This window comes from Plutella xylostella, chromosome 21, assembly GCF_932276165.1.
Source record: "Plutella xylostella chromosome 21, ilPluXylo3.1, whole genome shotgun sequence".
In the NCBI taxonomy this organism is placed as follows: Eukaryota; Metazoa; Arthropoda; class Insecta; order Lepidoptera; family Plutellidae; genus Plutella; species Plutella xylostella.
In genome coordinates this window covers 6405054-6429015 of record NC_064001.1, presented here as the reverse complement: position 1 = coordinate 6429015, position 23962 = coordinate 6405054, and the positions used below count along the sequence as shown (strand labels likewise).

Here is a 23962-nt window from a genome sequence, read left to right as displayed (position 1 = left end):
CGAACCACAGTTTGCAGTTAAATAACGAAATTAGCTGGCTCTTTTCTTTGACTCCCATAGGACAGTCGGGACAGACAGCGGCTGCGTAGCGGTGCCAAATGAAAGTGCAATTTGTGGCTTGCGGTCTGCCGGCTACACTGAATACACAATATACAACATTCTTGTACCCTCCCTAGATATGCCGTCATAGTACGACACCTTGCTACCTACCACAGCTTTATCAACGTCTACTTGCAAACCACATGTTTAAGTCGGGTTTAAGAAACTTAAAAAAAACTGTCTAATCTATACAACAATTAACTGACAAAGTCCACATAAACTAACTAACTATAACAAGTTAGTTAATGTTCTGGTATTCGTTTGCGCGTACCAGTTAGGAACCCGCCGCGTCCACACGTGCAAATTCACTGTGCAATTTCAGAGCTGGAACAAAATGGTAATGGTAAATTAGAAATTAGAACAATCGCGGCTTCGGAGTCGGCTGCGAGTTGGCAACATCCATTTTACAACTTCATTCCGCACTCCGCCGACATCACGAGATAATTATTGCAATTGGTAACCGCGATTTATTTAATTTAACCGACCAAATACTGACACTCGTTTCACACCAATAAATATCACAAACGCAAAACGCAAATACGAACCACGGCGTAATTAAACATTAATATTTAAATTGATATTCTTCGTCGATAAATTAATAATTCGATATATATTATAAAAGCTTTCGTTATGTTAATTTGTCCTCGATTCCGGCCGATCAGCGTATTAATGTGCATTTAAATGGAAAATACGAACAAAGCCAATATTCACCGGCGCGGCCGACACACATTTATCATTTCGCTCGACTCCACGAATATTGTTTATCGTGTTAATTTTATTTGATGTAATTCAATGAGCTTATAGACCGACGGAATAAACGACATTATTATTATATTCACAGGCCGGCCCCGGAATGTGGGAACATTTGTGTGCTTTTAAACAGTTTTCAATGAAAACAACCTCGTATTTAACATCCTTTAGAGCCGGTATCGTTTCACAGATTTCTACAAGCGTTTAATTGAATGTTAATGTGAATATTATTCAGAGAAGTAGATCGATGAATTTAAATTGTCGCCTCAGCCGACATCTTTAATTTGTGTGGAGATTTTTATGGTCTTGATTTACGGACGAGAAGAGGAGCATTTAAATTAGTTAATAATCTCGTTTCATCTTCAGTCCATTAATTAACCTTTCATCGTGTAACATTTATGGAATGACGAAGTGCGGATCCATCCAAGACACAATAAAATTCTGATTTTCCAACAAACAAATGGTTAATGTTAATTTTTTCACCCCCAGACTGAGATCGCGAAGCGTCTGAACGCGATCATTGCGCAGATCCTGCCGTTCCTGTCGCAGGAGCACCAGCAGCAGGTGGCGTCGGCCGTGGAGCGCGCCAAGCAGGTCACCATGACCGAGCTCAACGCCATCATCGGGGTGAGTCAATGTGTGGGGAGTGGGGACATCTCATACACGGCCATCCGAACTGAAACTAGGCAGAGAATGTGATATGGGTGTTGGACAGCTGATTATATGTAATTATCTACACAAATACATAGAGACAGCTGATACATCTACACAAATATTATATAGATACATATTAAATAGATAAACGACAGCCAGACACAAGGCAAACACAACGCCTAAGCTACGGTGCCGTCAAAAGTGTACTCCTGGCTGCCATTGTTTACCGCAATTAATGATATCTATGCCCACAATGGTCATTGGCCTGTATCCATGAAAAATTTGCATATTATTTAACAAAGTTCACGTCATTTCGACTAGACTACAAGCGCATAAGATTTTTTTTTTAAATATATTTATTGACTGCAGGTGGGAAATTGTTCCTGTTGATAGTATGTAGGTACATAGTTCGCTGAACAAACTTGAGAAAATAAAGCTCCATTATTTTTAACTGTAGCCGTTTGTTGCGTCGTCGTTTCAGTATCCATCATTCTTATGACTACTCGTAAAAAATAAAAACAATAAAATCAACAAATAGAAACTTTAGTTTATATTTCCATGATGATTAAATAAATTACTCAATCGGTATTTTTATACAAAGCCTTAATCTGATAACGGATTAATTTGAATAATGTTAAAAGCTATTACAGTGACATTGGCAAATAGTCATAACATTTAAATTCATTTAGTACCGTTGTTGTTGAGTAATTCTTCATTCATTGAATTAATTATCGTGTCAAACAGTCTGAGCCTCAGACAAGTTGAGTCGTAAAATTTATCAACGCGCTTACAATATACATCAAAACGTAACTGCAATACGTAAAACAACTGCCCACTATTACTAATTTTGACAATCCGTGGCTAGACCAATCATAATGTATTCTGTATTCCTGGCTTCGTCTTTGAACCATAAATGCATGCATAATATACTAAAATAAGAATATGTATCTATCATATAGATATAATGGAGAAGTGTAAAATTTTAACGATCTCTGATCTGTCATTTTCAAGAAGAAATAAAACAGTTTACAGCTTTAGTCTGGATTCGCCAATCGCCAACCGAATGACTGCACTGTGCGGAAATAACCCTCAACGCTCTGCCTTGTTCAGACGCAGTAATACTGTTCCAAGAAATACTAATGATAAACTGTGTGTCACATTGTCTCCGCTGTATATTAAGTACTTGCCATCTTCAGACATTGTCCGAGATTCGATTAATATTCTTGTTAATATGTCAATAACTACATGATTGCCACAATATACATATCATGCACAGTAAATGATAATGAATGACCACTCAGTTTACAGTATGCATTACCGCATCGCCGCTTACCGTTACATTCTTCTGATGTAATGTAATATGGCAGCTGCGACATTAACTTGGACTCTCCGACGGAAATGAAAATGAAATAAAACATTTAATTGGCTTGAACATTGTCATCCTGAATTTTAAAATGTTAAGTTTATTATACGCCATTCACAACATAATAATAGAGTAGGCATTCTTTCTAATAGCGCCCGCATGGCATCTGTCCAAACAGCGGCCATTCTATCTCGGTCGACCATTCGTTACGCTTCAGCTGTTATTTATATTATTGAGATTGCCATTAGGTCAAGTGTCTTTATTGAGATTGATATGTTCATTTAGATGTAGGTATATCGTCACCGAATGATTGCCAAACATCGCAACGCCGACGCGGAAACAATGTCTGTAGATTAATGTAAAGTGTACATAAATACAGTTAAATTCACAATAGGCTCACCGTGTACACTTGGGGTGCTCTTGAAAGAGGACTTCAACAGGTCCCGAGTTCGACGATCGTTAATTAAACGATCTAAAGCCGGCGAAACGACTTGGCCCTCCGCCAACTTGGCGGAATTGATAAAATTGCTACAAACTACAACTCAAATATTATTTTTATTAAACCCAAACCTTTATTAATCTCGACGGCTTCACCGCGAATTAGCATGTTTTTTACACTTCGTGGACCATCCGTTTACCGTGCGTAGGCGAGTCATTAAATATCTCTATCGAAATGCTGTTGTTAATATTTTACATTAATTTGCATACGGCTAATAACCTCACTTTACGGTCAGCGAATTAGGCCTCAATATTGAGGTTCTAACTAATTTTGGAATGGTCTAATTGAGTTTTTCACAGTACTTCGTGCCGAATTAATTGTCGCCTCGTATTTCAGTGGGCCATAGCAGTTGTCGGGCGACTGCCAAGTGGCTATGTTGCACTGCGATGTGTCAATGTTTGGCGCGTTCATATTGAGGCGAAAATAAATCACTTTAAAGATAATGAGATCGAAAATAAGTGTTGGAAGTGAGTTTGTCGCTTGTTCATCGGCCATTACACATTGTGTCGCGGCGTTGCTGTGCGCTGGCGCCGCGCCAGCCTAGTGCGAGACCATGGCACACCTCCGCCCACTCATCTATTCCTATGCCACTTACGCTATAGATAAAACGTATTAGTTTACCTGCCTTCTTTTATCTTGCGAAATTGTTGGCAAGCGTCGACGTCCTTTAATTTAGAAAATTAACGCGTTGAAATCACAGTATAATGCTGCAACGTTTGGCTCCGAGTCAACAATTTTCATGGAATATTTACATGCGTTCAGCGAGTTTCGCTCTTGTTAATAGGTGTTCACAAATCTGTACGTCGCTGTAGCGTATGACATTCAAATTTACGACTATGCAAATCGATATTTATGATGTTACCTATCTATCGTACACAGACATATTTACTTTATTAAGCCACTCTAAACGTATTCAGGGGGATAAAAGAACGATACCCCTAAATCATTTGCCGAGCTTTGGAGAGTTCATCGGCCCCCAAGAGCGGGGGATTTACATGTATTTGTATAGGTAACCGAAGAGCTTTGGAGGTACCGAAACGCAATATCGCTCTCCCTATAAAATGCTCTAATTTAAATAAAAAAGCGCCGCCACCTTCCGTATGTCGGTCCTTTTTTATTACGAACCTTTTTTATTTTGGGGTCAGCTCGGGATCAAAGGGGCACGTCCCGGGGGCCGAGGGGGAAGTCGGGGCTGATTTGCACCGATTCCCGCTCGCCGATTTGTGAAGAGGAAACACTCTTCAAATTGGGGACTCCTGTTTGCCTGCCTATTAAAATCACTTAACGTCTGAGTGTTTCTCTTTCAACAGCGTTTTGTTTTATTGGAGATGCTGTTATATTTGTTTTGTATCACTTTTGTTTAATTGAATCGGCTCGAGTGCTATGATACAGCTTCTCAACAACGTAACTGCTGAAGTAGCCCGGTATCTTACGACTGAATATTTTAACAGTACAACTCTCACTTCGGTAAATAACCAAGTTAAGTTAGCGCCTGGAGTGGCATTGTATCTGGAGCCTCAGTAAAAGTGGGAGCCATTGTGTGCAAGCAATGTGCGTGAATTTCCCAACAATAACCGAGTTATGGGGGGAGAGGAGCCGCCTCGATGTTATCGGGACATCATTTCTCGTTCTGATTTTATTCCGCGCCACCGAGCCGGCCCCCCTCCCCTTCTTCCACCTAATAGTTTCCAGATAGAAGCTCTTTACATGCGCTCCGAGGCGAACACCGAAACAATGCTCCTTCAAAAATAACACAAGCAACTTTCAGATACAATCTGCAATATTTCGAGTATTGCGACTGTATTATAATGCGAGAGCTCCTTGATAAGCGCTATCGTGGACACTCGTGTCTGGCTGGACGGCGCGAACGAGTGTTTTATGCATGTAGACATTATGCAACGCTATCACTAGATAGCATGCGAACCCGACCCGCGCGTGTAAACAAACCGTATCTTGTTCCCCTGTCGATGGCTCTATAAACAACCGGATCGTGAAAACATTTCTATCTAGTTGGGTGTAGTTGTAGTGTCTCGTGCCCTTTCTCATAATACAAATTACGACCAAGTAAAGTCAGGACGTGAATCACGTGGCATTCGGATGTTGTACAGCAATTATTTTTAAATTAAAGAGTGTGTGTCAATCAGAGGATAGCCATCTCTTTCATATGTGAGTAGTTAAGTTTTTATATAACAGTACCTATTATATAGTGAATAGGTGGTTGTGAAGCAGCTGCCTGGCGCGAGCACGTCTCGGGTGGGAAGCATGAATTTGTCATTTTTTCCCGAGCACGTTCGCGGGCAAGTGATAAATATTGCATGGGATCTGTTGGCCCTCGCGGCTCTCGTGTGCGGCCCGCGGGCCCGCATTAACTTCTCCCCTGCCGCTTAGCCAGCCCTACTTGTTTTTCTCCAGAGGAAGAGAGTAGGGCCCGTTCTGTCGTCGCTTCCAATGAAATTATGTAATCAGTTTTACGAGTTATCCGGCCTGCGGGTTTTTATTATTTATGTTGCCTTTGAAGTTTTCCTCTCTTATTTGCCAAGAGAGGGATGTTGTTTTTATTCGCCAGTTTTATCTGCGACGGTAGATGTTTTATTCTACTGAAGATACAGTTGCTGAAGTTTTACAACATGCGAGTGACCCAATAACTGTACCATGCCATTATTTAAAATCAAAATAAATGGGCTTACATTAAACACACGCAAAAACACTGGTAAATATTTGACTTGGCTCGAGTCTTAATAACGGTGCAGAATAGAGCCACAAATAACTAACATTACCACTTTCAGCAATTACGCGGCGGCGTTGTTTAGCTTGTTTATTATTCGGTGTGTTTGCATGTGATTAGAAGCAATTATGTTGAAAGTGTACATAGCACATGTGTTTGTCGTCGCGTGTCGCCCGGGGCTCGCTGTCTAATGGTGCGTGAGCCCCCGCTCCCCCCACCCCCCGCCTCACCCCCCCGCGGCTGACGTCGTCGTTTTATATCCTGTGTTCACGGCCGAGCGGGCCCGCTTATGCGAATATCATATCGGCGACATCACCCCAAATCGTGACGTGACCTTTTCATTACTTTTTCTCTTGTTATGTCGTCAGCTATGAATTGACATTAGTTTTATTGCTCGTAAAGAATTTAGACAATGGGGTCGTCATTTATACTGGATTAGGAACGAACAATACATCTCACGGAATAATACCATTTGCTTTCTAGATTCTCCGCAAGACACGACATGATACTAACATTAGTTATCTCTAGCATAACTCTCCCCCAGTGTTTTCACATTTCCGCTGTAACAAAGTTGAGTGGAAACTTTCCTCTTTATGCCTAAACGACCTCCTCTATTAAACGTGCCTAATTGTGGGTTAATGTTTTAAATTACCGAGCCCACTTACTTGTCATTAAGGCCCATGTAATTGCCCAGGCAGTAAAAACGTATTAAACATACACTAATAGCACAACCACTAATAGGTTGGTCTACTTAAACATATTGTAGGACCTATTAAAATGTTATTATGAGTTTATCGATTGGTAATTTATGTCTGTCTATACATTATGGAAACGGACCTCGACATGATGAGTAACATCTATCCAAATCGATTGGTAATGTGATGTGACATTATTCTAACGTTCTGATCTTCAAAGTCCTTCATGAATATCTGCGCAGTACGATCCGAAAAACAGTCTGATCTCTACATAAATTTCGTTCACAAAAACACGGAGATAATATTTTTCGCGAAATACCCCGCACGCCGGTTATCTGTGCCGCAGCCGTATCCACTTATAAAAATGGCGCGACGAATAATCTCAGCGTGGAATATACGTCGGGAAATGTGGCGTGAAAACCTGAGCGTGGTGGCGCATTTTTCTCGCACAAAAGCCTTTCGTGCGGTGCCGAAGTGCTGCCATCTTGTGCGCGGGCGAGGCACTGCCGGCATTACACCGACTATTCTCTGTATTTTCCTCGCTCTTCTCCGACGCTACGAAATTTTAAGGACATAAAACACGAAAGTGTTATACCACTTTTATCGCCGTCTGTACTCTTGCCGAGTAGTGTCTCTTCACTCTTAAAATAATGATGTTGATCTCTATGTTGAACTATTTTTTTTGTACTTAAGTACTTGTTTTTTTTAATTCTGTTGTCGACGGTAAAAGAGAATCATTCTTGATATTGAAGTAGAAGCGTGGGATGCCGCGACAAGTGCTTGCAATCTTAGAAGCTAGAGAAAAAATACTTTATTTTGTTATTTCTTCCAATGCTACTTGCATTTTAGCAAGTATTCTTTGCATTTCTTACAGAGCTCTATTAATGTGCTACAGCTAGATGTACATAAATTATGAATGACTTGTCACATAGCATTACACAATCGTTACTATATTACAAGAAATATAGGTAGGTGTCTAAGTAATAATAACGTAGAAGTCAACAGACCCGTGGGAGGGAGATAAGCGCGCGGATGGAAATGTCGTTAGGGGAAGCTGAGTTTTAATCCCCGGAGACGGTCTATCCTCGCTATTTAATCACGTCCAAATTATGCGCGCCGGAAAAAATATCGCGGCGAGAGGTATCAACGCCACGTTATTGTCATTCATAACAATGAGGCGCGGGGGGGTGGGGTCGGGGGCGCGGGGAGAGGCCGATGAGACGGGATCGCATCACGGTCGACGCCTCGCCGAAGAGCAGTAATTATACCGGCGGCTTTGTTTGTATAATTTAGATTCTCCCTCACTACGACCCTGTCTAATTAGCTCTCACCGTAAAATGTAAACAAATAGTCGTCTCCGCATTATTAATTGTTCGCGAGCGGCAATTAGCCGGAGCGGTCGGTCGCCGGTCGCCGTGCTCGGGGATCATCCGGTATATTAGCCGGATGTCTCGGCTAATGCCTGCGCCCCCCCGGCGCCGCTCGGGACTTTGTTTTATTGCGCTACTTTACACAGCGCCTGCAACTAACTACTCCGGCAAACACTGCACCAAATTCACTTACAAAAAAACTTAAATGCTGTTCGGTATTCCACGTGCACCGGCATCTCTTTTTATAAATAAACACTCAGTCGTATGAACGAGCGGAGCGTAGGCGCTTTAACGGAACTAATTCGAATTAAAAAATATCCCCTTTAGGAAAAAAGCACTCCAGCTAAGTGGCGCTCGCCACCTTTTGACACACAATAAATCACAGCTGTGAGCGGCCAATAAAAAATATGTTCCACCCTCTGCGAAAATCCAATTAATTTTCGACTGTTCAAAAAACGTGGCTGTCCGGGCGGAAAAAGCTCGGGCGAGAGATTGGAGGGGGCGCGCCGCGTGATGTATGGCGCCCGATAGCGGCCACCGCCACCGCGTACACGATCGTGATCACATCGATACATAATATGATGATATTGCCATTACGACAAGTTGCCGGCGACACATTAGTATTCCCGGCAGCGGCCGACGCCCGAGCCCTCGCGCAGCAGACGGCAGCAGGGCAAGGGGCTACGAATAATAATAACGTTAAACGAGACGAGATAGCGGCAAGCGCGGGAAAACTGGAAAAAGGGGAATAATGGAGAAGGAGTAATCAATTTCGCTCAGTCGCCGCCGTCGGCGAAACTCTCATTTAAAATTTAAAATATAGCGGTGCGAAGGGGGACCGTGGAGGACTTTTTAATTTGGCTCGACTCGGTTTTAAAAATGCAGGCCGCTCTGCGGCGACACATCAATTCACTTTGACTGTCGTCACTCCGAGCACTCCTGCCGCCTTCTTTTGTGCTTTCAACATATCCAACTTGATTATTCTGTAGGTGCTTCGCTTTCAAAGTGCTTCTATGGGCATACTTCACGTGCACATTCAATGGATCCGACGCCTCATTTCCATAACGTGTAACTTACTTAGCATCTTACTGCAAGGTACCGATTCAAGTCAGCAAGTACAGTCAAATAGCCAATTTATACACGTAGAATACATACTTAGGTACCTCCAGTCAGCAAATATCGATTAGCTGTCTTATTAATTATTTAAAGAAGTTATTAATCGATCAGTTGAAACACCCACTTTAATATCATTAGAGTCGGAAGGATTATAATAATATCACCGGCGCATGCCCATACGTCGTCGGCGTCATTTATCCGGCTCTCCTATTCATTCCTGCTTACAAAGCATTTGATGCGGAATATCTCTGTCTATGTCTAGTCCTTTGTGAGAGAGGCTGTGCCGTGATTTCCATAATTATCCTATACCGTGGCCATACTGGTCGAGAATGGAGACGACCTTTGAAACCTGTACCTGTCGAGAAAACCTTTGGAAGCAGTAGCATAGCATAAGTTGCAGTCTCTCCAATAATGTTTATGTTCAGCACCTGACACTGTTCCTTCTTCTCCTTTCAATAACGTAGCCCGCTCGGCATCTGCATCAAATTCTCTCCTTCCAGCAACAACGGCCTGACCTGCCCCGGTTGCTGCAGCAGAAGCACTCATATACACATAATGTTATACAGAATGTTTTTTTCGAGAATTTTGACATTCTGTTTTCATTTTCGGTATTAGATATAACATGCTGCACCTGCACACATAGTTTTCGGCTTAGTATACCCTTTTTGCAACACCCTGTATACCAACAATACACTTGTATACCAACCAGCACTCTCTAACCCTACTCCTCTTTCCAGCAACAACGTCCAGACCTACCGCGGCTGTTACAACAGATGCACGCGGCGCACCTGCCCGCGCACGGCGCGCCGCCGCTGCCGCTGCTCACGCAGGGCTCGCTGCCGCCCGCCGGCCTGCTGGGGCTGGGCGTGCCGCACCACCCGCTGTCCGTGCTGGCCAAGCCGCCGGATCTACACCGGCCGGATGATAAGGGAAACGGTATGTGGAACTGTTTGATAGGATGTTATTAGCGGTGACAAATAGATACTAGAGCCCGATGATAAGGGGACGAAAAGATACTAGAGCTGAACTAGGGTGTTGCACCGTGATGAAAGGATTAGCCAGTTAGCTAGTTGTCAGTCGATGACTGCCGTAGATACGTCACTGCTATCTTCCTTATTTCAAAACATGAAAGGAACCTCCCCGAGTGACTCACTCGCCGGCGCGCCGCCGCTGCCGCTGCTCACGCAGGGCTCGCTGCCGCCCGCCGGCCTGCTGGGGCTGGGCGTGCCGCACCACCCGCTGTCCGTGCTGGCCAAGCCGCCGGATCTACACCGGCCCGATGATAAGGGAAACGGTATGTGGAACTGTTTGATATGGTCTTCTTAGCGCGTCTGTGGCAATGCTAGATCTGAACTAGGGTGTAGAACCGCGATGGAAGGATTGGCCAGTCCGATCAGTCGTCAGTCACTGACTGCCCAGGGTGCGATGCGCCGGAGTACAGTTGATTCGTCACTTGGCGAGGTTTCCTTTCATGTTTTTAAATAAAGAAGATAGAAGGAGATTAGACCTTTGCCCAAATACATACAATATAGGGAGGATAACAAAGTACCTAGGTTAGGCTATTTCCGTTTTCACTCTAAATATAACTAAACTATGGAATTAGGTCACATGAGAGAAATAAACTTAAAAATATTGTATTGCTATAAGTCACATACATACACCATTACACCTAAACAACGACACAAATGTTCAGTTAAGCATACCTACTTCAAAGGAAATTGTAGGAAAACTTCGTCGATAAAGCAAACATTCGGCGAATCGCAATATTGGCAGGCCAACGATTAAATAAGAGACGAAAGGTACACAGGTCTGAATATTTTATAAGTGCGCCGTGTGTTTGTCGTCGTAGGGTTCTTGTTTGCTTTATAACCTTTCGAGACTATTAGTGGCTCCCCCCCGCCCCCGGCTCTCAGACGCCGCCGAGCGATCCCACTTCTGATTCAATATTTACCAGCTCGAGAGGCTTTTTGAACTCACTGTTTGCGTGTTTACGAATCGCTGACGGCTACCCCACCGCCGCCGCCGAACCCGATATTGCTTTGGAAGAATGAGCGAGCTCACTTCCTCGAAATGTCTACATCTAGATGAGATTACACATACTACATGTCATGTATCTCGCTTGACATGCGAGCAAACAGAGTAAAAATAATTCTTCGGAACCGAAAATGTTTGACTATGCAAACATTCCAGTCGGAATCATAAATGTTTATCGTCGTTTCACCTTTACGTGTTGTAAATTTATGTAGGACGGTGTACCCTTTATTAGGGGCTCGGGGTGCGGGGCGCGGGGTGCGGTGTGGGTGTGCAAGTAATCCGGCGAGAGCGAGAGCGTGCCGCAAATGAAGATGTAACACAGAAATGGATTTGGAAGCCGCCCGTCGCTCCGGTTAATTACAAAAGCAAGCGGTAATCTGCGCTCCGGGATGTTCCGGCTTAGCGCCCCCCCGCGCCCGCCCCCTGCCCCGGCACTTCCCCGGCTAATTTGTGCCATTATCGGTGTACTGATGTAAGAGTTACCGCGCAGGTACCCTCCCCGCTCAATTAATTATTCGTTGCCGGTGTGAGCGTCGCGTGTTTTAGTCAATTAGTAACGTAATTTTGCGGGTGACTTGAGTGTGTGCGGTGGCTTTGAGCCGCGGCCGTGGACTGCGGCGTACGCCCGCCACTACGCTTTAATGCTCTCTTAATTAAACACAGCTTAAAATAAATAACATTCGTATTGTTGCGTGTACTACGATAATTATAATGAATCAATTATTGCGTGGAATAACAAATAGGAATCCTCCGAACAAATTATCGGCAGCATTAATTGTTACAGTCGAGTGCGCATTTACAGCTACGCACACAACCGATAGCAATGCTAACTACGGCCAATAATTGAGGCTATTGCATTTAAATTAATTGTGCCAATGCATACTGGACTAATACTGTCCGCCAGTACATATGTAGTGACAGGCGGAGTACATATGTGTCTGCGGTAATAGGATTGCACAAATTGATCATGAGCCTCGGCAAGATTAATATTGATCCGAGCAGAGCTGTTTGCATTTGCATTAATTTCCTTGGACAATCTGTCTATAGCGTTGATGGAGGATTTACCTAATAATAGCAGTCTGGCGGGCCCGCCTGGCCGATAGCTCGCCGTGATCACATAGGCCTTTGTTCCGCAGGAGCCTATTAGCCAATTATCTAGCACAGAATTGATTTTGCCCGTATCGGTAATTAATTTGAGTTGACTCTCCAATACCCCGGTTTTGATTGATAAATGAAAGCGAAAACAAACTCAAATAAAAGTATTTGCGAAGCACTATCTATAGTATAGCTACCTGTCGTTCGGTAAGACCCCAAGCGAACAACGTAACGAAGATTGATGCTTCTAATAGAGCTAATTTGACAAGTCCGATGCAGAAACGTAAGTGCTCCGGTTTGGGTAGCGGAGTGAGGGCTCCCGCAGGATCAGGGGTCGTGACGTCACGCCGTCTCGTGCAATATTCATTGGCCACTTTACGCCACGTCGAACCCTCGCTGAATTATTGCGGATGCCACGCGATACGTCGGGCGTCGGGAGGACTGGGCGGCTGGAAGCTAACTTTGATGATATCTGCCGTGGACAGTCACAGATAATGTGTATCTAAATTACTGAAAACTGTGAACCTTATTTATTTACAATTAACTAATAAGTTAATAAAGTTTTTAAAAAGTTTAAAAAGCGCGCGTAACTTTAGAACACCCTACGTAATTAAAAAAGTCTCATTGGAAGCGATTAGTCGATTTTGGAGTTACGTTTCCACAAAAAGACACATTACGCAAAACATAATAATATAACACTCATATTCTTAGCACTGGGGTAATACCAAGTAGGTATCAAGTGTCGTGTCGATCTATAAAACACTCGGTGCTCGTATATTTTCATCGTCTAAACCTCTCCCGCGTCGCTGCGGTCATAAAAACAACTGCCATATAACAGCCACGTTGTTCCCTACTAATGTGCCTCTTTTATTATTATTTAATCCTTTATGGCACGAAATATAAGGTGTAATTATGTTCAGGAGTCAGGACAAGAGCTGTCGCATGGAGGTGGTTATTTTATTACTCAGCTTATTTATGAAGGACCTTTATGTTGCCTTGTATCATCATACTTATAAATATTTATTATGCAAAAAAAACTCTAATCAATGGCCTTTTCCGTTTCAGGTATCAGCTCAGCGGAAGAAAGACATGTAAGTACATTCACAGAATCCAATAAAACTATACTTCAGTTAAACCTTAAAAAAGTGTAACGAAAAGTTATCCCCCCCTCTGAAAGCGGCGAACTGCAACATATTCGCGTAAAGCCCGGGCTCAGTGGAATTCCTTTTCCATTTGGTGTTGCGAGGGTAGGGAACAGGGAACACGTTGATTTCATAACACGCTGCTGACTGAAACAAGTGGGTGGTGCAAATGGTTGAAAGCCACCCCCCGAGCGCTACCCACTTGGCTTTCCACTTGGGCCTGAGCCGAAATTTCGCCTAATTCTATGCGATCATAATGGAATGAGATTGAGATGTCAAAGATACGGTCTACTTTACCAAGTATCACCTAGGATTTCGCCAATACCACGTATGTATGACGTAGGCGATAATTATAATAGCTCTCTATTATAATTTTAGCAGCTGCAGCGTTTATTGTTATAGAAACCTATCTTCTTTTATCAAGATTGAAATATAATACTTACCAGTCCATAATATAAATTCCGAAATAAAACTTAACTGTTCGACGAGGGAGAAGAGAACCCGCAAATTGAATTAAAAAACAAACTAAAAGCCGGGATCAAACCGCTCAGTCTGCACGGGAGTACCAGGGGCACAGAAGCACTAGGTGGTGTTGTTCGCGAGGTGTTGCGAATGTCGGCTATCGTGTTACGGGGGGTGGGTGGCGGGGGGCCACCCCGGCTGCGCTCCGGTGAGCGCCACCGCACAGATGTGCCGTCGCCGTCGCCTCTCAACCGCGCTCGCTCAGCGCTCGATGCATTCTACTGTCTGTTGGTGACACGCTGCTCCACTTCAATTGTTTTGATACCTTCTTCATAATCATGGTCATGGCTTGCATTATTTTATCTTTGGATCGAACTAAGATGCTAATTGCTAACAAATCCTATAGAGTGCTAATGGTGTTCCAAGCCTTTAATCTGTCAGTAACAATTAAGTGTTAAATGCTACATAGTAGGAGGGTGCCACGTTCCTTGCTCGCCACCGCATTCCGAGACGCTTGTCGTCAAGCGCTGCTAGATCTGAAACGGCACACTCCAGTGAAATGCATGCGAATCGATACTCCCCCTCCGTTCTGTTACATTGTCTTTGTGCTGCACTAACCCACTTCTCTCCGGATACTTCTTTCGACAGCTCAATTTATTTCAATTTCGACGGAGCGCGCGATCGTTGGGGGCGACGATAAAATGTTGGATAACACACAACACATCTTTTACAATGTGTTTTGCTTACACTGCCCGGTTTAGTCTTCGTTATTGTAAAACAAATCGTTTCGATAAACAAGATAAATTAAACTCGCCTCTCAGGGTATTACTTGCTGGTAAACGATCCAACTGGAGCCATAAAACCACCGGGGATAATAAATTAAAACTCGAACGTCTCATGCTTACTCGAAACGGCTCTTTCCAACGACAATAAAGATACCCGAGTATTAAACATCTAGCAGCTGTAGTTTAAAAGTTTTATGAGGTAAGCAGTTTATAAGTTAGCAGCGACGGCCGAGGCGGAGGCGAGTTTATGGAGTATGGAGACTGGCAGCCACACCGCATCGAGCTGCGCCTTGCGAGGCCGCTCACGGAGTGGTCCATCTGTGCAAACACGCGCCTCGGACGCGCCGCCAATTTGAAGCGAAAGCTGAAAGAGCCTTCAGGAGAGGCGGGGGGTGCGGCGGCGGGGGCAAGGGCACTGCACGTAATAAAGTTTGCATAAACCGAGTGCGGCGAGACGCGGCGTCAAGTTACACTCCTCGGCTCGCCCGCCGCCGCCGCTGCCGACTGTTTTTATTGAGAATCACGGAGCGACCACACTGTTGCAGCTGCACACTATTTGTTTCCAAACATTACCTACTTGCTTGCTACCGCATTTACTCGTGTTGATACAAGGCTTTGCTTTATTAGCTCAGCGCTGTACAAACAAACGGACCTCGCCTCGCTTCTTAAATAAATAGCAAAACAAATCGTTTGGTAAAAACACTGTTGAAGTTAAACATTTCTAATTTTCACTTCTTTGGCTAAGTGACTATCAATGTTTAATTTACACAGACGGCTAAGAATAACCCTTCAAAATAGCCTAACGGTAGGCAATTCACAATAGAGCACGGAATTGAGCGCGTTGTAGTAACAGAGCGCGCCCTGCCACAATCTCATTTGGGTAACATAATAACCGCGGATTTATTACAGCCGCCCGGTCGTTGGAACTCAAATCGCGCCTAATATTCAATTTGGGCGCCCGAATCACACAAAAACTGCTCCGAGCCGGTTCATTACTCGAGCCGGTTCTCGCCTCTTCATCCTCCTTACCTTATCTAAGCCACTCTGAATACCCCCCGGCGCCCGACGCCCTCCCACCCTCGCGAACCACTTCAAGTGGAAAACTCAGGGCGAGGGACGCTCAACCTTGCTTAGCATTCTCCACGACTTCTTTATTTAATAGATGCTGAAAAAAAATCCTGGTCAGAATAAATTTGCCTTTATTCTTCCGTCGATACGCCTCTCCTTTTCTTCATCAACGCGTATTCAATTAGGATCCCCGTAATTGATTCAATTAGGCCTTTGGTGCGTATTTCACCGCGAGTTTCCTAGCTTTTCAGTACTGGCGTTTTATAAATTAAGTAGAAAAATGTTATTGGAATGAACAAAAGAAAAGTGAAGTTTAATTTATAAATGTTAGAACTGTGAGTGGCAGCCCTAGCAGGTGTTGTTTGCTCGGAGCACAACAAACCTCCGGCGCGGTCCGCGACAGCAGCGACAATTTATCGCCCGAGACTTTTCTTAATTGGAATGAATGGCCACTTGTAATTATTAAGACGCCCTAAAGTGTAACAGATTGCGAGCTACTCTCTTTTTATTCTCCCCTCGCCTGTTGTAAGTAAAATGTCTTGTAGAAGTTGCCTCGTACGTTTTCCGCTGAACTTTGTTGCAGTTTGGTTGCAAGTTGCTCAGTCTGAGAGTGCACACGACCTCTTGTGACTGCAGTTGTGGAAGCCGAGAGATATGCACGAGTGCTGTTTTGCACTAAGAATGTCGACAGCCCAGTCATTATAAGATGCTTTTATCGCAACGGTATGCTATTAGGGGAGGTCTTGTTCTATGTTGAATCTGCATAATACCCAAGCGAATGCTGATCAATTTCACGCATTTACATTCTTCGTCGGAGTCTGTGGGTGGCCGAACTCTTATTTTAATATTTATGTATTTAAAGTGGAACACCATTAGCTTAAATAGTAATAAACATAAGCTTGTGTCGTGATGTGACATCGCTTATTTCGCTGCACAGCAGTTTAGCAATCACGTGCATTTCAATAGTTTCCAGCTTTGAATTTAACTTTGTCGAATCGGAGCCGAGATTGAATTGATAAAGCCAGGTACAGGCGCAGACGTGCACTACGGCAGCCAATTACTTACAGTCTTCACGAACTGAGAACACACCTGAGGGGGTCTGTTGTGTTGTGTGTGACTGTTGCCATGCTGATATCCTATTGAATGTGTTAGAAGATAGGATATTTTTATTACATTAAGCTCATCATTTCAAAAGAAAGTTAATCATAAAGAAATAAACGATTAAACAAGTAGCACCTCAGCAATGATAGTGATGTATACCAAGTCATTAAAATAATCAGAACATCTTCAGCCAGCTTAATCTATTCCAATCCAATCTTGTCCCGAACCCATTGTTCAAATCTGACACGTTCGTAATACGATATTCATATTGCATCGTTGAACTAAATCTGTAGCTGAGATTGTTTGAGATACTGAAGATTGATCAAACTGCTAATCCGGCCCTTGTACCGTGTGTTCACTATTAAATCCCCTGTTAAGGCATAGCCACACATTCCCGTCACAATGGTTACACATGACGCCCACCGAGCAGTCATGTTCGATGTTGCACTGTAGTTCAAGGAAGGCGTGACACGGAGTAAGTTTTACGCGCGCCTCATGCGTGTAAAATTATACGCTGTTAAAATGTTAACGCGTTGCCGCGTCACAGTGTGCCTGGGCCTTAAGTTGCAAATGTTCAGTCGACTGGAAGCAGTCGAGGGTAGACCGAATGCAGACGATATGTTCGCGAGGAGGGTATTATCTGACAGGGAATTTATCTAGCGAGGGTCTTACTATTATTTATTCCCGTCTTACCTGTTTCTCGTACTCGTTACTTGGTAAATCCCTTGACTTTATATCCGGTCTTATCGCATGTTGAGTGAATCTGTTTCGCATAATGTAAGCTTTGTTAGTTCAGCAGTTTGTTTGTTATGGAGTACTTTAAGTGACATTTGACAAAAAAAAAAACGATGAAAATATTCTCATTTATTATTTAAGACCACGTAGCAAGTAATTTTGGTCAGTTCCGCCTGCACATGTTTATTTCTATCAGAATCTATTAGCGTTCTAGTCCAATTAATACGTGCCTACTAAATTCCCGCAGCTGTTAAATAATTCGTGGATTTAGTAGAGTCGTTCTGGAGAGAAGCCGCCACAAACAAACAAACTTCCTCTTCACATTCGCTATAGATGCCTGCAGTTACGTTTGTGTAAGCTATTGCCGTTGCCGGTAGGTCGTGCTTTGTTCTCGATTCCCGTATCGTATCGATTTATGCAAGTATGATCGAATCGCAGCCCCCGCGCGGCGCGCCGGTAGAGCATGCGGATGGAATGAAATATGCCAGCTTATTGCCAATGTTTTCACGAAAAAAACTCCAACTTCGGGAATGGAATTCCAAAAAGCATTCGGATAACCGTGGGAATTATTTATCCCTGATGAAAAATACCTCTATAGTCGTATGCTATAAACGGCGTGTATTACACGTTAGTCCGTTAAAAATAAAATAAAATGATCGGGGTTTTTTTCCGATCGTTTCGAATGTTATAGGGATAGGATTTAGCGACTCTAAATATTTCCCTGTTTTGTTCGACATTATTTGCGGCCTCAATCGTGTCGCATCGATTCATTGTTCGCATTTGCGAGTTCGATAGCATCGATGCATCGAACCGTGTCGTAACGCGCCCCAACTCGGTGCCGATTCAATATTCCAAATGAAATATTCAATACGTTGCGAGCGTCGATTCATATCGGAACTGCAATATTTTGTAGGTGCCGTGCTCGTAAACAATGCCAACATTCTCGCAGATCTTTCCGCTAATGCATTTTATATTGCACTACAGCGCGTTTCCATTACGCTCAAGTGCAAACAGTCCTTCAAAGAGCATGCCAAGTTGCCAACGGGTGATTGTGATTACTATTACTCAACAGATACTTTACCCACTTCACTCCTCCAATTGGAAGGGTGTTACTGTTTAAATACTTACGTATCTTTAATACGTTTATACTGACGTAATTTATCTAGCCGAAATGTCGTGTTTTCGGTGAGAGACCATACCCTCGAAAGTTCGGTTTGTATGCGAGAGGAACAAAGGAAACCGCAGACACGAGCAAAAAGAAGGTCTGTACATGTACATAGGTGACGTAGTTAGACAATGTGATGCGGTCGGGGCGGGCGGCGGCTTGTCGGGCGGCCGCCATCGACACGGCACCTCTGCGGTCGCACAAGCTCTGTGTAGTGGTCGCACGGACGTGCCGGCGCTGTCCACTGTCCACTGTACTGTCCACTGCCCACACCCTGTCCGCTTGCACTGCGACGTGTGTGGCCGCCATACGTAATTACCGCACAGATAATGTCCCTCATTCTGTTTATGGCACCAGCTTCATTCGCTTTTAACAACGCAGTTAAACATTTCGCACTAATCTCGATATTGCCTTAACCGGTTATACAAAGAGGCGGGCGCTCGGTTAATGTTAATAGAAATGGCAGCGTGTAATTAGCAGGTAGGTGGCGCTGCGGGCTCGCCGCACGTCTTCATAATTTATCTCAATTAGTCTGCGCGTAATGAGCGGAAGGCGGCCGCTGCAGCGCGCTCCGCTGAACTTTCCCACTGTTGTCTGTCACATTACCGCCGTGTTAATCATCAGTAATTACGTCGTCCGAATGTCCGCGCTTATTCGCCGAGCGTGTAGGGAATGTATCGTTTAGTCGGCGCGGCGAGGCTCGCTACACCCCCCCTCCCGCGCCCCCTGCTCGCCCCCGCACCTCGCCACGTAGCGTCTCCGCCATGCACCGCACGTTCGTTATAGCGCTCCTACTGTCACACATTTACATATGTTTCCCTGCTCACTGTCGTGTACGAGCATCTAAAATGATTCATGAATAAATTTATCATCCAATTTTACGGTTAACTTGCTTCTCGAAACACTGCGCTGACATTTTGTTCCACAAATAAATACATTAAGCACTCGAGACATTAAAAACAAACAAAGGGAGAAAAGTGGAAAGAATCATATCGGATAATCTGGAGTTCGCCCGAAGCGATTAATCAAAAAAAGCGCGGGTCGCAGCCCTTTTTCGAGTTCCTCGTTACGGGCTAAGACGAGAATCATTAGGAATTAAATTTCCCCTTTCATTAGTCCCTCAACCCTCGTATAATTCCGGACGCGGAGCAATAACAATATAAATCCCCCGTCGCGTCGAGCGGGGGATTACGGCTTGTCTCGACCCTAATTTAGGGCTGCCCCCGCCCCGGATTAACGAAGTGGCGGAATCCGCTAGGGTTGTCGCTACGCATAAACTTGTTACGTGTTTAATGTTTTATTGACGGGTGGTGAGGAACTCTCATTTAAATAACCGTGCACCCCTCGAGCGCGAGGCGGGGGCGCTCATGAGACATTCCGACATTCCTGACGTTTGACCGCAGCGCGACCCGCGCATACTTCCGCCTCAACTTTAACAATCACACCACCACGCTGTCTATAGGTTATATACTTACGCTTTCTAACACAAATTGGTCGACTTTTATTTGGTTTCACTATCAATGTCGCCTCCCACGCAGGCAATAAATGAAATCCAAATGTATTCAAAGCTTTTAATTTCAGCAATTCTTGTGTGGTGAATATTTGAATTTTTTAACAATTTTAACTCAGTAGTTTCGGTTCTCAATTTATTTTATTAAGAGACTCAAAGGTCAGGTGCAGAATATAAATTAATTTCGAAAGCACATCGGTGTCGGTTGATTATGGTTTGCGTGGAACAAATCGTTTACGCTTGGGTCGGGCGAGGGGTGTCGCTGCATATTGCGGGTCCTGAGGGCCTCGAGGGTCGTCGTGATTTAGACTCGGGATCGCAATTAAAGGAGCCGGCGTTTGTCAACACGAGCCGCTGTGCGTCATGTGCCACATACTATTACCATCATAATGCCCTACCCATTTGTCGCTTTATTGCTTCAGCCACCCCGTCCACGAAAGCTTGTAAAGTAGGCACAAGGCGCTAGCTTACGAATGTAACAATTTGCCGGTGGCCACTCGGGACGGTATATCTATTTCTGTCACACCAATTTTCCAAAGGACTTACCTTTGTGACGAAAACCAAATTCGATTCGAGGTAATTTATCAAAGTAATTTGCGAACTGAGCCCGCGTATTCCGTATTAAAATTTGCTCCGGGACCACAAAGTAGACGCTAACACAAAATTAAAGTCGTCGACACTTAAGGGCTTCGTAGTTTGAAGGGGGAGTTTCCGTGAAATTTCGCTCGGAATGTCGAAATGGCGGACGAAATTTCGCAAGTCAACTCAATTATCGTTTTAATTAAGGCGCCGCGCCACGTGACATTTGTTTGCGTACGTGAACGCGCCCCCCGCGCCCCCTCACTTGTTAATTGTGCTAATTACTCCTGTAATGGAGCAAGGGGCGGTGAGATTGCTTATCGACGGCTTCCCTAGAATTTACTTTATGTGATACATTTGTAGGCCCTGATAGGGCACGCCACTTTGATGAAGCCGTTTAAAATTTTCACTTATAGTAGTTCAGCTGTTGTTTTTTTTATATCACACAAATTTTTTTTTTAATGAACCTCTGTATAATAATGTCATGGTGTGTTGTGGGGTTGAATATGGTAGAATAAAAGTAATAAAAGTAGGTATGTATGTACAATACAATATAGGTAGTATAGGTACACATTATTATTGAGTAACAGTTTAATGTGCATCGTTTTTATTACTCTCTTCGTGCACGCAGGATATAAAACGATTTTTACAATTCATTATAGTTAAACAGTTAATACATCTGCGGTTAAAGCTTGAGCGCTCGCCGACTCACTGCAGGTACAAAACAAAGTGCAGTAATGAACATCTATTGGGCAAGTTTCCAAGCAGTGCATTTGTGAGTGCGGCTGGCGTTCCCGCGAAGAGTGCGCTCATAACGCGGAGTGGCGGCGTAATGGCCGCGCCACTTGAGAGCAGATTGCAGGCGGCGCGCGGCGCAGGCGGCAGCGGGAGCGGGAGCGGGGGCACAGGCGGCGGCGGGCGGGCCCCATCCACAACCAGCCCCGGCCAATTTGGTTATTTGGGGTCGACAATAAACCGATAGCGCGCGCAGTAAACGCAATCCTCCACTCGCGACTATAAACTTTACGAGCCACGTAAAAACGCGCTCGAAACGCCGACTCACTACCATAAATTTATGCTAATGTATTCTTTATAGGAGTTTAATGTGCATTCAGAAATTCCCTCCATTATTTATGTATACGAATGAACCGGTAAAGTTAATTTTAAAGTCGCGCAGCGCCCCGCGGTTTACGCGTTCGCGGACGATTAATTTTTTGTTGCGTTTTTGTAAGGCACGTTTCCGACGAAGACTGGTTCTCGTTTCCGAGTTATTATCGTTTAGTTTTTACGAGCACGCGGATGTTCAGGTAGCGCAGTTTAATGACGTTCGGTGTACTTGCACTCGCGCGAACGACGCCCTGTCGCACCCAGATACCACTTACCGTGAGATGTGGCACAGGATCCGGCTATCTCAAACTTATAAATCGTCTACGTCAGTGTTTTTCAACCTTTTTCATGATGCGACCCCCCTGGTATAAAAAAATATTTCGCGACCCCCTTGACCCTTTCGGTTTTTTATCATGTATGTATGTGTATGTTACAGTATTTATTCCTCACGACGTATTTATGGTCTCCATGATTAGGACTCGAAGTACATACTTATCGGATTTAAAAACATATTATTTTATTTATTTTACATACACATACGTCGGATACGTGTGGCCATATGGTACATTCGTACGACTAATGCCATTGCGACCAAGAATTTATATTGAAAAAGCTTTTTCTTTCTGACTTTTATGAGTATTTAAATATCTTGAATATTTTTTTAAGGGTGAAATTAAAATGCAAAGACAAAATACCTACCTGGCTTTACAAAAAAATTATAATAGGTACCTACTTGTGGTCGTCGCCTTCCACGCTATGTTTGCCTATTCGTGGTCTCTACTCGAGAACTCGTTTACCCCAACGGTTATCGGTTCTTTGGTAGATATGACAAGCACACTACCACTTCAGCTTGCATATATTTTGACAGCTATGTCGGTAATCTTAATCCTCTGACTGACGGAAAACCTCATTTCTGATACGAGAAAAACCAAGCATAGCTCTCTCCATAGCACGCTGAGCGACTCTAAATCGGTGGACTAGTCCTACTGTCCTGCACCATACGTCATCACTGGCAGGACGCACTGGTTGAAATCTTTTGTCTTCAGGCTCTGAGGGATGGCCATAATGGCCAAGGAGAATATGTGACGAAGTTTCCCGAATGCAGCCCAACCCAGTTGGACGCGACCCATGCTTGTCGATGTCGAAGTTGCTTCTGCCTAGCCGAATACTCTGGCCGAGGTAGACATATTCTTGCACAACTTCGATTGTTGCCTCACCAACGATGACCGACTCCGGTTTGATGTGAGCATTGTACATGAAGCGGAGGTGTCACATGTACTCGCCATTTACACACATGCCATGTCCTTTCCAGTTCAACGTCTTAAAGACATTTTCCAATGCATTGGTGAGCAGTTTCGGAGATATCACATCCCCCTGTCGCACTCCTCTTTGCAGTTGGTTAGGTCTTGTCTTGTGGCCCTGTACTTGGACAGTCATAGTAGCGGCATTGTACAGACTCAACACCTCGATATTGCGCCAGTCGATTTGAAATCTGCAACGCTTCCAAAATTGCCAATGTCTCGATGGAGTTGAAGGAGTTTTCATAGTCCACAAGGCTAGATACAGAGGCTGATTATAATCTTCGGTCTTCTGTATAATCTGACTGTTTTTTTTACTAAAGTACAAAGTTTTTTCACCTTTTGGCGACCCCCCTACAGTAGCATCGCGACCCCCCGGGGGGTCGCGACCCACAGGTTGAAAAACACTGGTCTACGTAATGAAACTTAAACGTAAATGGTGCGCAATAAAACTTTTCGATGACAGTATAATAAAACAAAGTCGTATAAACCTCGAATAGGGCTTCGATAAAAGCTGAAAATGTCGCGTGTAAATCACGTAACTTTTCAAAACTATTATGCCTGAAATATAGTCCGAACTCAATCCGTACATTTCCGAGCGACGGGCGGT

At 44.0% G+C, this 23962-nt stretch overlaps 1 protein-coding gene across 7 annotated transcripts in view; it reads left to right on the top strand.

Moving 5' to 3' along the window:
- The window catches only part of LOC105392762 (protein groucho), a 59643-nt gene that overhangs the window by 26540 nt on the left and 9141 nt on the right, over positions 1 to 23962 (top strand). For 5 of the 7 annotated variants that reach the window (XM_038116005.2, XM_048628469.1, XM_011564439.3 and 2 more), the window contains exons 5-7: positions 1339 to 1476; positions 10009 to 10207; positions 13466 to 13491. In XM_038116005.2, the coding sequence (XP_037971933.1) occupies positions 1339 to 1476; positions 10009 to 10207; positions 13466 to 13491 (363 nt within the window). Of the gene's footprint in view, positions 1 to 1338; positions 1477 to 10008; positions 10208 to 10459; positions 10566 to 13465; positions 13492 to 23962 lie in introns of all 7 variants that reach the window. The other 2 variants (XM_048628470.1, XM_048628468.1) reach the window with 1 other exon arrangement.